At 38.0% G+C, this 16,963-nt stretch overlaps 1 protein-coding gene, 1 non-coding gene and 1 pseudogene across 3 annotated transcripts; 2 read left to right on the top strand and 1 right to left on the bottom strand.

The window, feature by feature from the left end:
• The first annotated feature begins 2,340 nt into the window (after window positions 1–2,340).
• LOC132061686 (small nucleolar RNA R71) lies at window positions 2,341–2,446 on the top strand. Its single transcript, XR_009416109.1, has one exon. It is a non-coding gene; the product is annotated as a small nucleolar RNA R71 (small nucleolar RNA).
• Window positions 2,447–9,373: 6,927 nt separating this feature from the next.
• On the top strand, window positions 9,374–13,810 carry LOC132059632 (V-type proton ATPase subunit G 1). 2 transcript variants are annotated; one of them, XM_059452311.1, is made up of 4 exons: window positions 9,374–9,527; window positions 11,980–12,090; window positions 12,621–12,721; window positions 13,320–13,810. In XM_059452311.1, exons 2-4 carry the CDS (start codon window positions 12,000–12,002, stop codon window positions 13,461–13,463), a joined length of 336 nt encoding a protein of 111 aa, XP_059308294.1. In that variant the 5' UTR covers window positions 9,374–9,527; window positions 11,980–11,999; the 3' UTR covers window positions 13,464–13,810. The 2 variants fall into 2 exon arrangements, with proteins under 2 accessions (XP_059308294.1, XP_059308296.1); XM_059452313.1 differs by having other exon boundaries at window positions 9,385–9,527; window positions 11,942–12,090.
• LOC132059631 (uncharacterized) lies at window positions 13,797–16,762 on the bottom strand (annotated as a pseudogene).
• Window positions 16,763–16,963: the final 201 nt, after the last annotated feature.

Raw genomic sequence — 16,963 nt, 5'->3', positions numbered from 1 at the left:
TGGGCTCACCCATTTACTATCAGCAATCGGGTAAACCACTCCAGCATCTAACCACTTGATGATCTCCTTCTTAACTACCTCTTGCATGTTCTCGTTCAGTCGCCTCTGATGCTCTACACTTGGTTTGCTACCTTCCTCCAACTGGATTTTGTGCTCACAGATCCCAGATGGAATACCCCGAATGTCTGCTATGGTCCACCCAATAGCACGCCTGTACTCCCTCAACACCTCCAACAGCTATAAAATCTGCTCCTCAGTCAGTAGAGCTGATACAATCACTGGCAATGTATTGTCTGGACCAAGGAACTCATATTTCAGATGTGAGGGAAGCTGTTTAAGCTCCAATTTAGGTGGCTCAATGATCGAAGGCTTTGCTGGAGGAGTTGTTCTATTTTCCAGATCAAGATTCAGCTTCTTTGGTTGGTAAGAATATGATCCCAACCCAGCAAGCGAATTTACCGTCTCCACATAACCTTCCATATCTTCAGCATCAAAATTAACTAGAATACCAGCTAGAGCTTCACCCAAACTTTCTTCTTCTATCTTGAACTCTACTGCTTCATCAATAACGTCAACCAAATCAATTACCGAAATGCTCTCATAAGACCGGGTAACTTCATCCCTTGCTGGCCTGAAAAGTCACTTCTTCATTGTTGACTCGGAACTTGATTTTATTTTTCTCCGAATCCATCAAAGCCCTCCCTGTAGCAAGGAAAGATCTCCCCAGAATAATCGGAATGTCCCTATCAACAGCACAGTCAAGAATTACAAAATTAGTGGGCAACATAAAATTACCAACCCGCACAAGTACATCATCAACCACCCCAACAGGTCTTTTGATCGACCTATCAGCCATTTGTAACCTCATAGTAGTCGGCCTTGGCATCCCCAAGCCTGATTGTTTGTATATAGTAAGAGGCATCAAACTAATACTCGCCCCATTATCACACAAAGCGCGAGCAAAATCATGGTGCCCAACAGAACAAGGAATGGTGAACGCCCCAGGATCTCCCTTTTTCTGAACAGTAGTCGTTGAGATGATGGAAATCACAGTATGCGTCAAACTGACGGTTTCATGTTGAACCGTCTTCTTCTTGGTGAGCAAATCCTTCACATATTTAGCAAAATCGGGCATCTCCTTTACAGCTTCCAAAAAGGGGAAACTAAGAGATAGCGCTTACCGATCATGAAATTTCTCGAACTTAGCATCTTCCTTCTTCTTCACCAACCTCTGAGGAAAAGTTGGTGTCGATTTGAAAAGCTGAGCCAAAGGGCGGAGAGCCCCTTTTACAGGCTGCTTACTTGTGTTCTCATCTGCCTTCACTATCTCCGCAATATCAGCACCCTTCTTGTCAGTAACCATCTCATCAACAGTAATGGGTGCTTCAGACTGCACCTCATCTTCTTCATCTATCGTCTCAAGATCAATCACCTTCTTATCAGCCCCTTGGAGTATTTTACCACTCCTAGTAGTGATGGCAAACACACGGTCTACACCGCCTCCCCCATTCTTTGGATTTAGAATAGTGTCACTCGGAAGTCCTCCCTTTTTAGGAGGATGCTGCTCTCTAGAAATATCCCTCATCTGTGACTCGAGCTTCTGAATAGCTGCTGTATGGGAGCCCACTGTCTCTGTCAGCCCAGATAAAGTTCTTTCAGACTTAGACTGATTTGCCAGAATCTTCTCAAGCATTGCTTCAACCTTTGAACTACCTGCCTCTGTTGACTGCCCTTTCGGTGGTATATAAGGGTTGGAACTCTTGTTCCCAAAGTTGTTGCTGTTGTTGTAGCTCCCTTGGTTCGCACCACCATAGTTATTGTTGTAGTTCCCAGAGTTGTTATAAGCACCTTGACCTTGTTGAGGTCTCCATTGATTCCGACTCGATAACCACCACGGTAATTCGTCTCTTGGTAACCCCTTGAGAGTTATTCACATAATTATCATCTTGATACCGCATAGGAGGCCCTTCGTGGAATGGACCATCTTCGAGTATGGTACATCCCTTTTGGTAAAATTGCCTCCTCCTCACAAACATTGACCTTCTTGATCTGGGATTCATCAAACTTCTTCGTCAGCAGGGAAATATTTGTTGCAAGTTCTGCCAAGGTTTGCTGAGTATCTTGATTCTCCTTTACTATATTTTGGATCATAGCACTACCGAACGGTACCACATCAGCATTGTTTGAGTGCCAAGCCCGATTATGAGTTGACTTGTTAAGTATGGTGGTCACCCGTCGATAAGATTTGTTCATGAAACAACCATCACCGCATTATTCGCAACTGATTGCGACACTGGATCTAACCCTCGGTAGAACTTCTCCATTAATATGTTCTCCGAAAAACCATGATTTGGGCTCTTTTGCAAATAATCCTTGAATCTCTCCCATGCTTCATATAATTGTTCTCCCGGTCGCTGCTTGAATTCATAGATCTTGTCCCGAATTTCAGCCTTCTTGCTAGGGGGGGTACCATTTTGTGAGAAACGCAGCAACCATCTCTGCCCATGAAGTAATCGAATTCCGGGGCAGCTTCTCGAACCATGTTCTTGCCTCTCCAGCCAAGGAATATTTGAATAACCTCAACCGAATAGCATCTTGTGGAACATTGTTCTGGATGTGATTAGCACACACATCCACAAAATTCTGCAAATGACGTTGAGGGTCATTTTCGGTAGAGTTCCGAAAGTATCCCTCAAGCTTCAACAACTGATATAGAGAGGAATCAATTTTCACTGCCAGCTCCAACTCGAGGCCGAACAATAGTAGATGCATAATCCTCCTCCGGAACGAGCTCATCGAAAACATTCTCATCATCCGAATCATTAGCCCGATTGTTCAACCGATTCCCCGGTTATCGCACGTTGATTTTGCCGATTCGATTCATGTTCACCTGGTTTACACAGAGTAGCAAACAAGGTGTGATGGAATAAGCAAAAGACTTCAATAAAGTAAACACTATTTAGTAATTTCAAAACCGTATTCCCCGGCAACGGCGCCAAAATTTGATACGCTCAAATTACACCTATTAATGGTATAACGCGGACGTTGTCAAATATAGTAACCCAACAAGGTTGGGGTCGAATCCCACAGGGAATAGGGCGTGAAAAGGGTACTAAATTCGTAGAATGCTATGTTTAGGTCTAATGTCTTAATCCGATGATTTTGGTAAAAGTTGGGTGTTTTAGTAACTAATTGCTAAATATTGCTTTGGTTGTGAATTTATGGTAAAATAAACTAAGGTTGTGTCCTCGTTAGATAGAGTGTATGATCATGGACATTGATCTTGGTATACTTCTAATGGATCATTATATGAATGCATTTAATCCCTATATGAATCTCTACTATTTCCCAACAAATAAAGATTATTTCTTTCTATGATTTTCCCAAATATAAGAAAGTAACTATGAAGAACGATTAGTCATGCCAAGTAAATTCTTCTTATTCCTGAGTGAATTTATTAAACAAAGTTTAAAGCTTTGAGTTCTTGTTGTTTATTCTTACCAACCCTAATTATTTTTCCAAATAAATCAAGGGTTATAGCGTTAATCAATGTTTGCAACCATTAATTATGAATGAAGAATGAAGAATAAACAAACCCTAATAATCCATTATGTCTCTATCAATCACAACCCAATCACAAAACACCCATCAATTGGGTTCACAACCCTAGTAAGGGAAATTAGCTACTCATAGAAGGAGAAGAATAATAAGCAGTAATAGAAAACATAATGCTTACAATTGATTGTTTGGAATTGAAGAGACTTGAATTCTAATTGTTTGTAATCTCCAAAAGACTTCAAAATATGAGTGCTAATACTAAGGAAAAAGAAAACTGAATTCGTAATGAATGATAATACAGAAACCTAAAATCGGTATTTATAAGAGTCAAAACCGTGCAAAAGCGGGATCGACAAAATTGCCCTCGACGGACCAATGTACGGACCGTACTTTTTATACGGTCCGTAGAATCAATGGAAGCCTTCCGTGAAATCTCTCCAGTGGTCCAATGTACGATCAACTTTCACGGACCGTAAATATTATACGGTCCGTATAACTTGCCCGTAAATCTCTTTGTCTTAACAACTCTTCTGGAACCAATATACGGTGGATTTTACGGACCGTAAATATTATACGGTCCGTACTTTTGCTCGGACATTTGCTTCATCCAAAGACTCATTCTGTTGAGCATGTAAGATGGGATTTACGGACCGTGAATATTCTACAGTCCGTATTTTCCTCCGTATAACTCTCTTGATCAGAAATTTCTCTTTCGAACATCTTTTTCACTCCATTTTCACGACTTGCTCTCGAATCACGGTTAAACACCGCAACATGTCACAAACACATCAAAAACGACCTAGACTTGCTCAAAAATAAGTAAAACTTATAGCCAAAAAGTATCGAATGTGCCATAATTTCACGGCACATCAGACGCCTCATTCGTTTATGAATCTCATTTACCTTAACTAGACTTAACATTTGCATACACTTTCACCTTAAGCAGCAACTATACCCTTATTCCTCTATATTCAAGTAACCTCATCGACTTCAACTTAATCTTAGGTACGTTGAGAAGTCTGAGGTATTACAATACCCTCTTATACTTTCGATCCAAATATAACCCTCCTATTATGCTTTGGCACAAATTTGCCCTTAATTTTGACGGAGAGACACGTGGCAAGCTCAAAATCAAATAGCCCACTCCCAATTTTAAATACCCAATTTTCTTAGAAACCCATCCCTGACCCGTTCCTCCCACTTTGAGTTCTTTTATTTTCATCTTCTTCCCTGTAGCATGAAAAGGGGGAAAGCTAAACACATTTATTTTTATGTGACCTGTCAGGACTTTACAAGAAACGCTGTGCAGATCCACCATAACAGCATCTACTACTATACCTAGATTCTAAGCAAGTTGAGGTCAGTGCAAGACAATCAATAGAAAGAAAAAATCCTTTTACCAAGAAAGAGATTGCAAAAGAGGTTCAAAGCAGGTTAAAATATCAAGGCAGAACCACTAAGGACCGAACAATATTTTAGATGCAATAAATAAAAATCTAAAGCATCATGCCATTTTTAATCTTTCATGGTGTTCAAATAAATAAAAAGAAAAGCTGAATATCAAGGTATTTTCATTTCCTACAAAACTGTTCCAACCCCAATAACCCATTACTTTCCAAAGATTTATAATTTTAGGCAATCTTCAACATGTAATCAAAGTAAACCAAAACCAAAAAGATGTTGTGTTAGAGGCAAGAATTACTCATGCTTCCAATGATCTTACATCTTCCTGCCTTTTCATCATGCTTCCAATGATCTTACATCTTCCTGCCTTTTCATCATCATCATCATCATTATCATCATCATCATCATCATCATCATCATCATCTTCTTCTTCTTCTTCTTCTTCTTCTTCTTCTTCTTCTTCTTCTTCTTCTTCTTCTCTGTAGCATGAAAAGAACAGAAGTCAAAGTGAAGGAATTGGGTTAGGGATGGGTTAAACGAGTAAATTTCTAAGGAAATCAGGTAATTAAAATTGGGGATAAGTTATTTAATTTTATTCAAGGGGAGGTGTCATGGTACATATTATTTGCGGATGATATTGTATTGATAGACGAGACGCAGCGCGAAGTGAACGTCAGGTTGGAAGTTTGGAGACAAACTATGGAGTTTAAATTTTTTAGGTTGAGCAAGAATAATCCAGCGTATGTGGATTGCAAGTTCAGTGTGGTGCTGAGTGACGCTAACGTGGAAGTAAGGCTGGATTCCTAAGTCCTCCCAAGGAAAGTGAGTTTCAACTACCTTGGGGCTATAATTCAAGGTAATGGGGAGATTGACGAGGATGTCACACATCGTATTAGAGCAAGGTGGTTGAGATGGAGGCTTTCACCTGTTGTTATGTGTGATAAGAAGGTGCTACCAAAACTTAAAGGTAAGTTCTACAAAATCGTGGTTGGACCGATGCTGTTGTATGGGGCGAAGTGTTGGCCAGCCAAGAACTTTTATATCTAGAAGATGAAAGTTGCGAAAATAGGATGTTGAGATGGATACGTGGGCTTATTAGGAGAGAAATGAAGAAAATCAGGACAAGGTAGGAGTGGCCTCCTGTCACGACCCAACCGGAGGGCCGCGACGGGCACCCGGTGCTAACCCACCCGGGCACCTCTTAACATACTTTCACATTTACATCTAGGTAAGCCACATAGCTAAATCATACTTTTCATCCATTATTCATACTAATTCTAATGGGCAACAATACACACACACACACACACACACACACACACACACACACACACACATATATATATATATATATATATATATACATCAATAACAATGCCTATAAGGATGTACATAAGCCGACGAGGCTAACAAAATGATATCCAAAATATAGCTTGCCAAACACATCTAACCATATACACATGTCTACGAGCCTTAGAGAGTATGTCATATATATAAAGGGACAGGGACCGCCATGCCCATAAATATGTACACAAAATAATAAGTACCAAAAGTTGTAGCTCCGAATGAAATGGAGCTCCGCTATGTAGTCCCTGAGTAATAAAGCTATGGATCAAGTCTGTCTCCCTGCCACTGGCGGCATGACGAATATTCTACAAACAAAAGGACGCGCACGAAGAATGTACCGAGTATGTAAAGCATAATTAACATCATTATGAAAGCATAATAGACAATATAAGAAATAGCATAGGATAGGAGATAGTAGTATCATCGTCATAAACACTTACTTTCTTTTCATAGGGACTTTCCATTTCTAATGCGTGATTGTGTACATACATCCATATCCATATCCGATCTCGTTTACATTCCATATCCATATTCGTATTCGTAGTCATATTCCCATTCATACTCGCATTCATTTACATATTCATATACATAGCATTTACGTAGTCATAGCATATTCGTATTCATATTCATATCATATACATAGCATTTACATAGCATACCCGACCACGAAGGTTCGGTGTTTCACATACCTGGCCCTACCAAGGCTCAGGGTTATACATACCTGGCCCTACCAAGGCTCAGGGTTATCCATACCCAACTGCAGTGGTGCGCGCAATATATATATATATATACATAATAGTCATACATAGACACATATACATAAAAGCTCATAAGCATCTTTAGCATCATTAGTATCATCGTTCATTATATCTATCCTTAGAGGATTACTCATCATAGGAGGAATTTAGCACAATCGTGTCATATCGAGAATCATAAGCTTAGTAGCTCTTAAAGATAGAATCATTTGGAGGACATCATAGGCTCATAGAAGAATAGATATTTGGCCAAAGAACCATGCCTGATGAAAGAAGGGTTAGCCTTACATACCTTTCCGTTCAACTATTCTATCACTTGCACGTTCTCCTTCAATGCTCACGTTTTCACCTTCATTAGAGTTATACTATCATTAGAAAATCGATAGCTTAGCATACATGACTAAAGCTAGAGAAAATTGGACCGCATCTCCTTTATTTATACGACTTCCTCTATATCATATATCAACTCCCAAACATCAATAATAACATTCTCAACGTCATAACAATACTCTTTATTCACATACATTATCCTTACTTCTCAATTCACTTCCAATCATCCATATTCATGGTCATAGCACACGATTACATCCCTTCATATACAATGTCTATCCCGTGTTCTTAACATCATTTATAACATAACCATAATCACAACACATCAAGAATCATGACTCAATCCAAACTATTACTCAAAAATGACACTATTCCTACATTCATGACCCATTTTCTATATCCTTCTACAATCCAAGTGTTTCAACTTTCAATACCTTAAACAACATGGAAATACCATAAAATTTACCTTAGATGGTGTAGGAATGACCCTTGGGTGCAAACACTTCACTTGAGCAAAACCCTAGTTTCTCCTTCACTTGGATTCTTGTCTTGGATGAACTTTAATGGGTTTCTTACACTTGATTCACTTAGTTTGATGAAGTTGATCACTAATATTCCTTGAATTTTTTTTGTGGGAGAAGTGTTAGAGAGAGAGAAGAGGTGAAAAATGAAATGAAATAATGAACTTAGTCCCCTTTTTAATAACTTAAAAATCGATCCGTCGGGGAAAATATACGGACGCTCATACGGTATATATAGTGGTGACCGTGAAATCACCCCTTCAACATCTCGTTTCTGTGACCATTATACGGCACATTATACGGTCCGTATAAGTGACCGTATAATCCCATCAGTGAGGGACCTTCACTGTGACAATTCTGCGGACCATTATACGGTCTGTATAACATTATACGGGCCGTATAACCGGCCGTATAACCCATCTTTTCTCTGATCTTGTTTTCGTCACTTCGTTTGACCTCCAATCCTTATGGAACCTTCTTGATACTTGCTTAACACCTCATTAACAATCTAAGGAACGTTATATCTCTTCTCCCAGACACTATTAAATCATCATTAACTTGTTACTCGTAAATCTTTTCCGATACATATCGTATGCCTTGCCTTCTCGTGGCAAACTTTCTCCTCTTACCTCGAATGTCTTTGAAATCTCAATTAGGGTCATCAAATGCTATCTCTTACTTATCGAAATACCATATACTTCGTGCTCTTCGTTAGCCTATTCACTGTGCATTAACAGAAATTTTTTCGAGGTGTAACACCCCCGTGGTGTACAAGATACAGGAGGTAAGGCTGAGATGGTTCGGACATGTCCATAGGAGAGGCATAGACGCTCAGTGAGGAGGTGTGAGAGACTGGCGATGGAAGGCTAGAGTAGAGGTAGAGGATATTAGGCAGGATATGACAAATCTTCAGCTTATCGAGGATATGAAACTAGATAGGAGGGTGTGGTGGTTGAGGATTAGGGTTGAAGGCTAGTAGTAGGATTAGTATTATTTTCCTTTCTTATAGGATCAATATTATTTCCGTCATGTTTTATTTTTAGTTTTCTATTACTACTTGTCTCTTTCTCTTTAGTTTTACTTTTCATGCTATCCTGATGTCGTTTCTGCTTTACTTGAGCTGAGGGTCTATCAGAAACAGCCTCTCTACCTGCCAAGGTAGGGGTAAGGTTTGCGTACACTATCCTTCACAGACCCACTTGTGGGATTAAATTGGATATGTTGTTTTTGTTGGTTATTTAATTCTGAGCGTACCACTTGTTTCTCCGTCAAAATCAAGAGCAAATTTATGCCAAAATATAATGAAAGGGGTATATTTGGACAGAAAGTATAAAGAGATATATTTGAACTATTTGCAATAGAACAAGGGGTATATTTTGAGCTACAAGTGAAATGGAAATATTATTAATTTGAATGCACTGACGTGTCTATCGCCCAATAGGTCCATCTTTTGTCAGATGTCCAAAAAAATAGGCAAAAAGGAAAAAAGAGAAGAGAAAAATATAGTCCAAATATAAGGTGTATGGTAGGTAGTCTCTTGTGAAACAAAATCCAAAGAAAGGCCTCAAACTTTCTCTGAAGCCAATTCTCAACTCCAATTCCACAAACAAAGGTACTCTCCTTTTCTTCTTTCACTCAACTTTCCCTTTTTCTCTCTTGTATTAGTAGACATCAAAATGCTTTTTAGCATTAGGGATCTCATTTTCTGGACTAGATCTGGATCCAATTGTAATTTGACTTGTTTTGACCATTGTTTTTTACTCCGATCTTTTGTTTAAGTCAACTTGATTTTTTCTTCTGTTTGACTTGTTACGTAATGACGAATATATAGTTCCTGTTGAAGTGATTTTAGGAAGATTTTACCTTGTAATAATAATTACTCTATCTGTTTTCACTGTCCTGCCTCATGTTTATAGGTTTCTGATCCAGATTTGAATTTTCCGTTTTTTTTTTTTTTATATATTATGTGGTGGCGGTCCATTTTCATAAGCTGCTTTTTATCATGATCTGATGATGGAAGTATATAGTACTCCCCTCTGTCTCAAGTTATGTGACACCCTTTTCTTTTTAATCTGTTCCAAAAAGAATGTTGCATTTTTTTAATTCGAAATAACTTCACTTTAAAATTTTCTTTTTACTCTTAATGAAATGATTTATAGTCACACAAATGTCTAAGGTTTGATTTAGATCATAAATTTTAGAAGTATTAGTACTCTCTTTGTTTTATTTTATTTGTCTGGTTTTGACTTGACACAAAGTTTAAGAAAGTAAAGAAGATTTTTGAATCTTGTGGTCTTAAACTAAAGAGATGTAACATGTACCAATGTTCTTTAATCTTGTGGTGTTGAACATGTGGAAAGTTGGAATTAAAGAGTTGCCAAAAAAGGAAAGATGCATTTTTTTAAATGGACTGAAAAAGAAAGTAAGACAAACAAATTGAAACAGAGGGAGTATTAGTAATTGTTTTTCTTGCCTTGCTTTTAAACTTTACAATTTGGTGTCTCTGATGGCAGGGATCTTGTGGTTTACTTTGGAGTTTGAAAGTAATTTTTCGTCCACAATAAACTTTTAAAGATCCAGTTTTTGTTTCTTTAATTCAAATGTAAAGGGTTTAATTGAAAAAAAAAAAAAAGAATTTTTCCACACTACTAGTGTTCAGCTTTATGGTTCCAAATTTTTATTTGACTAGGAAAAAAAAAAAAGTAAGAAGCGTTTAAACGACTCTTGGAATCCTGTTATTCAAGTTCTTTAATCCAATTACATTAAGTTATAGGTCATGGACTGAATCAGCTGATCGTTCACGCTCCATATGTACTTGATATCAAGGTTTCATACTGTTAAGTTTAAGAAGAGAGAGAGAGAGAACGAACCGGTAATTTTTGTCTAAGGTAGAACTGAGGCTAAGATGGGATATAGTAGAAAGTATACTAGCCTCCTGTTGACATGACACATTGTGGATACAGGTTTTGGTGTTACGTTATGAATCGGGCTTACCAAGATTGGGTAGATTGCGTCTAACCAAAGAGTGGATGAAGAAGAGAAAGGATGAAAAGAAAGGAAGGAAACCTGGATGAATCCTAACTTCTAAGATTAGAAAATAGTTGCTTGAGTAGAAAGATTGTGTTTTGAGAAAAGAATGATAATAGCTTTCTCTGCTTATTTACTATTTAGCGCATAATCTTTTAATCCGTTAGCTCCAAGTTGATTATTCTAGATTGGTTAGGTTTGGAACTAGTAAATATTGGACTACAAATTCTTAATCATTTAAGTAGGAGTGGAAAGATGGGTGATAAACTACTATAAGAAGTCAAGAACTGGTGCCAAAACACTATTCTGAAATTTCTATGACCTGATAAAGCCATCAACACTAAAAAAAATTATAGCATAAAATTATTGACCAAAATATGTTTACATTGGAAAGTGGAAATGCATATATTTACCCCGTCCTGCATAGGATCCATGTCAACATTCGTTTGCCTCTTTGAGTAATCAGCCGTATACGTTTAATCAAAATTGATTAAAATGGAAAATTCCCATCTATAAATGTGTACAAAAATTATAGAGAATCTTACACAAAGACATGACTCCATGAAAACAAATAAAGTGTCGACAGTAATTGGAATTTCATACTTGCTCCAAAAATGTACAAGAAAACAAAAAGGTTCCACACCATATACCATAATAGATGTGTCACTGTGCTCTATATAATAAATCAATAATAGATGTTTAATGTCTTCTCCTGCAAAAATATATAAACTAAAACACATGCTATTCTACTCTTGGAATCTGATAGTGCGATAGATTAACTGCTTGTGGTTTTTCTGTTTGACTCACAATCTTATTAAGCTTACGATGTTATTACTATTAAATTAACTGAATACCCATTGCTTATAAATCTTTTCTTGACAAAGTCGATCTTAATGTTGCAATACAGATTTTATGACTTTTCTTTCTGGATATATTTTCATGCATGGTAATTCATGTTAATTTCTGATAATTAGTTGTTATGTCTCAAATGTTATCCAGAGTCTTGAAGAGATACATTTCATTCTTCATTGCAGTTGTTTGAGTTTTATAGACGAGAATGGAATCTAGCAGGGCTGGCCAGAATGGAATTCAACAACTTTTAGCTGCCGAGCAGGAAGCCCAACACATCGTCAATACTGCCAGGACTGGTAATTGCTTTTACCTCCTTTAGGGATCCAGTTTTCTTACTTTTTGACCTGGAACTTTGTTGGTTTAACTACACTCCTCACCTAGCAATTAGGGGAAATATTGGCCAATATCCATAAGCTATTTGCAAGTCTTGTCTCCGTTGCTGCAAATTCATATCGCTATGATACTTTCCGTCTCCATTATGGTGCACTTTTATTTGTCCTGTCGTGTTATGCATGCTTATTGCCTTTGTATGCTTTCATTGCCTAGAGATAGCATAAGCTAGTTGTGTTAACAGTTTTAGGTAATAATTGAGTTGTAGACTTGTAGTTGGCAAAATTGTTGACCAAACGCTTATAGTTTGATATCTTTCTCTTAACTGATCAAACAAAAATGAAATGTCATAGCTTGGTATCTTATATTTCTTTTGTCTAACTTATAGTATAAGCTGTGTCTCCGGTCTTCTTGACCTTATCATTTGGCACACTGTGAATGCTTGGGCTTAGGTTTATAAATGGGGCATGTGTGCTAACGTGAGTTTCATGTGCAGCTAAACAGGCTAGATTGAAGCAGGCCAAGGAAGAAGCCGAGAAAGAGATAGCTGAATTCCGTGCTTACATGGAGGCTGAGTTTAAGAGAAAGCTTGAGCAGGTAACTAGGAAACAAATAGTTTCTAGAAGATCCCATTCGCACAAGAATGGTATCAACTTGTATGTCCGCAGAAATCATGACTTCTCCCAGATCTTGTCCTCCTTTTAAATGCCTTACAATTTACTTGCTGCATTTTACACTTGATCTTAGCCAAAAGGATAAGAAACGTATTACATTGTTGCCTTTTGAGCAAACCCATCTATATGTTTTCTTGTCCTCCTAGATTTTTAAATATGGTTACTTTTTGCTCTAGCATGTTTCTAAGTGGTGATAGAAAAAGTCCGTCCAAATTTAACCCTCAATTGCTGACTGTAACGATAGCCTCATTTAGAAGTGCATCTATTTTCCAACTTCTCTGTCTTTGAGTCGAGGGTCTTATCAGAAATAGCCTCTCTACTCCCCACAAAGGTAGAGGTAAGGTCTGCACACATCCTACCCTCCCCAGACCCCACTTGTGGGATTACACTGGGTATGTTGTTGTTGTTGTTGTTCTCTGCCCTTGTGGGGTCGTCGGTGAAAGGGGATGTTTTGGGCAATGGGTTTGACTTCTTTTCTCTATCATTGACGAAGCATGGTTCCTGATTTCTGTTGTTTACAGACTAGTGGTGACTCAGGTGCTAATGTCAAACGTCTTGAGGCAGAAACAAATGAAAAGATCGAGCACCTGCAGACTGAAGCGTCAAGAGTCTCCTCTGATGTTGTCCAGATGCTTCTGAGGCATGTAACCACAGTGAAGAACTAAGATCTTCTGTGGATGCAGTGGGTCAAGCTTAATGTCATTTTGCCGATTTATGCTCCCCCCCTACTTATGGTGCTCTTGCTTGATGAGTCCGATGGATGTTCACCATTTGTATTGTATGTTGTCATTATTTATTTTCTTGGTCTGTTGAATAAAGCACAGCTCATTCGAGCTCCTTTCTACCTGTGTTTGTAAACTTAAGATCAGAAACCAAGGTTCAGTGTCTAGTCATGGCAGTTTCTTATTTATCTAGAATCCGAGTTACGTAATGACCTTGTCTCTGCATGTTTAATGTTGTACGAAGTGATGCAGCTGTAAAAAAGGAGTGAGACTGTCTTTCTGTTGATAAATGTGCAGTCTCAAGATGCTTTTCCTTTCTACGATCTTGAGAAGATATTTCATTCTCTAGTTACATTATTTACAATGTCTAGCATCAGTCTGATGCACTTCACGAATGCAACATAGAGAGGTCTTGAAGAATTTGCACTACAACTATACCACAAGCAACTAATCCTGTAGAGAGGAGGGCAGGTTTTGCTCTTGATTTTATCTTTTCACTGTCGTTTCCTTCACTATTATGCATAGCCGTAGGATGCCATATAACTTGTCATGCAGTAACCGCCCTGCAAACATTACATTATAATGAAGCATCAATATCAAAAGAGCTTTCTAATGTTAGCTAGCTTTATTGAATGGGACGTGAGAATTTAAACTCACTGCTATATCTGTGGCAGCGGAAAATGCATCTGGAATTGTTGTCGACACAAGAAGAGGGGGAGCGATGGCAATTGCTGTTGCTGTGAAGCCTAAATTGTTTCTTCTCCACCATTTTCTTAGACGGAGCTGAGAATTTGATCTCTGCTAGGAATTAAGATTCAAGTACTTAGATACTCTTTCTTTGAGAATCAGACACTAAACACTAAAATCCCAAATGTTACCTGTAAATCTGATCTTGTGGATACATCTGGTTGCAGGTTAAGGTTATTGAGTTGCTCCTTGAGAAACTCTGAGAAACTTAGAAGAGTACCAATTAGGGATGTTCCCACAGCTAGAAGAGAGAATGCTTGTACCATATATGACATTCCACTCCATTTCACCCTGAAAATGTATTGTGTAAGAAAACTGTCCTTTAAAAGATAGCAAGTCAAGACGCTCATATCAGTTAAGACTTGGTAATGCACTTGATAAAAAGTCAATAAAGAATGTAAAATGACCTCAGGAGCAATTCAAGAGGGTCAGCAACTTGATCAACCTGTGATGAAAGGCCAAAGGCAATTGCATCCCAAACAAGCAATGCCAGGAGTGGAACCAAACCACCAATCAACACTGAAGCTCTTATTCGTTTCAGATCACCTTCCAAGTAAGCACACAGAACTGCAAACACACATCAATCACAAATTGGTGAGAAAGAAAAGAAAGGAGAAAGCACGAAAAAAAAAAATTGTGTTCACCAGGAGCTAGATCATGGTAGACTAAAGAGAATATCAATATGGGTATCGTTGGTGGAACTTTTCCCCAGTCACTGCTTCCTTCATCTCCTGACCACCCTCCATACAGAATGGTTATAACCTCAATCGCCACAAGCAATCCTGTTTGGATTTTATCTCGATTATCACATTTTCTTGGAAGGAAAACAAGAAAGGCCAGCTGAATTTATCATAGTTACCTATCATAAGAGCAGTGAGCCACTGGTTGACTTGATCAGTGGCTTTTGTCCCACCTACAAAGATGAGAATACTGAAGAGGGAAGTGAAGAAAAAGGCCAAAACTGATTGTGGGAGATTTATCAAATGGCAGAGGATTTCACCCGACTTGGAAATGTAAGCAATCATTGAAGTATATCCTAAGAAGAGATAGGTTAGTGTAGCCAAGGCTCCACCCCATTCTCCTAGTGTTTCTTGAGCCATTGTTCTAATGGAGATGATCTCTAGCTCACTGCCTTCAATTGTCACTTTGTTCTTTTTGAGTAAACCCACATTAATTTCAACTAGTATAAGCGCTTCGATTAGTAGAAATGCCCAGCACATTGTCATAGCTATTGAGCTTGGGGTCATACCCTGCAATTGACAAGATAAACAATGCTGTAATCTTGTGCCACGGATAAGGGTGATCTTTACTTTTTGCTTACCAAATCCACCATTCTATATCCTACTCGTTTAAGCAACTATCAGCAATAACTTAAGAATCTGCTCATCAACGTAATGGTTATAAGTTTGTGCTTATTTCTTTTGACTAGGATAACAATTATAGAGGTTCCATTTCCATCCACAAATATAAATCTAATTAGAGATTCTCATTGGTCTAAGCATTGGTGGGTGAATTTACTTGGTACATCTGCTTCGATGGGAGATAGCAGGTACTCAGTGAAACAAGCAAGGTGCGCTCTAAGCCTCTAACTGATCTAGACACCATCATTATGAAGAAAAAGACAGAAATAAGGCTTAAAAGTCCAACTTATAGATCATCGATCCATATGGGGAGGCAGGTTCTTTTACTAATCATATGGTGAGTGTGAAAAAAACACTTATTATGAGCTAAACAAAAGATTGGATACCACTATTGGGAATCTTGCTATTGTATACAAAAGAATCTACTTTAAGACTTTGCATTGCCACTCAAAACTCTAGTTTCAAAATATGCACCGTTATAATTAATAGGACTTAAGTTTTGAGTGTTAATATGATAGCCTAATAATAAAAGGTTGAATTTACAAAGAGAAACATAGTTACCGCAGGAGAAGTTTTTTGGGGAAGAGCAAGAATCCTGGAACCAATACTTGTTCCAATGATTAGAGCAACAGCACCTGCTACTGTGCCTTTTTTCTTGTAACTTTTCTGTATCTCTTCCTCTACCTTTGCATTTGCAGAGCATTCTTTCCCCTGTGTTGCTGAAATTTTCCAAGAATTTGGTACCCATTCTTGTCTACGTTGGCTGTGCTGATAATATGAACTACTGCTGATCACAAACAGAATTTATAATTGAAATATTGAAGTGTCAGATTATCTATGATAACTGAAGTTGAAGGGACAGCTAGTTAGCTAGAGAGATTAGAGTGACATCATACATTCTGTATTTCAAGAAAATTGTCTTCTTTTCTTGATGCCATAATGATAATATTGTCCATCGAGAATGTGATCTTGATTCATAAATTCTTGTGCTGATCGTTCCATTAGTGAAGGAAGGTGAAGCTAGGGAATGAATATCCATGAGCTAGATTCCCGAGTATCTTGGAAGAGGAAGAATCTTTGAACTTCGGTTGGTTGGTTGAAAAAGTTTGCAATGACTACATCTTTGAGCCCATTCTGGCACATGCGGATGATGAGGTTGAAATTAACTTTGGGCCCACTAAATATGTTATTGTTGCACATGTTCCAAAATATCTTTACTTAAAGATCCCTACTTCCCACAAAACAAAAGATACTAATTATAGGGTGTGTTTGGTACGACAAAAACATTTTCTGTTGTTTGGTTGCACTTAAAATTTTGAAAAATATTTTCCATAA

The sequence above is a fragment of the Lycium ferocissimum genome, chromosome 6, assembly GCF_029784015.1.
Source record: "Lycium ferocissimum isolate CSIRO_LF1 chromosome 6, AGI_CSIRO_Lferr_CH_V1, whole genome shotgun sequence".
NCBI lineage: Eukaryota > Viridiplantae > Streptophyta > Magnoliopsida > Solanales > Solanaceae > Lycium > Lycium ferocissimum.
This window is presented reverse-complemented; position numbering and strand designations above follow the sequence as displayed.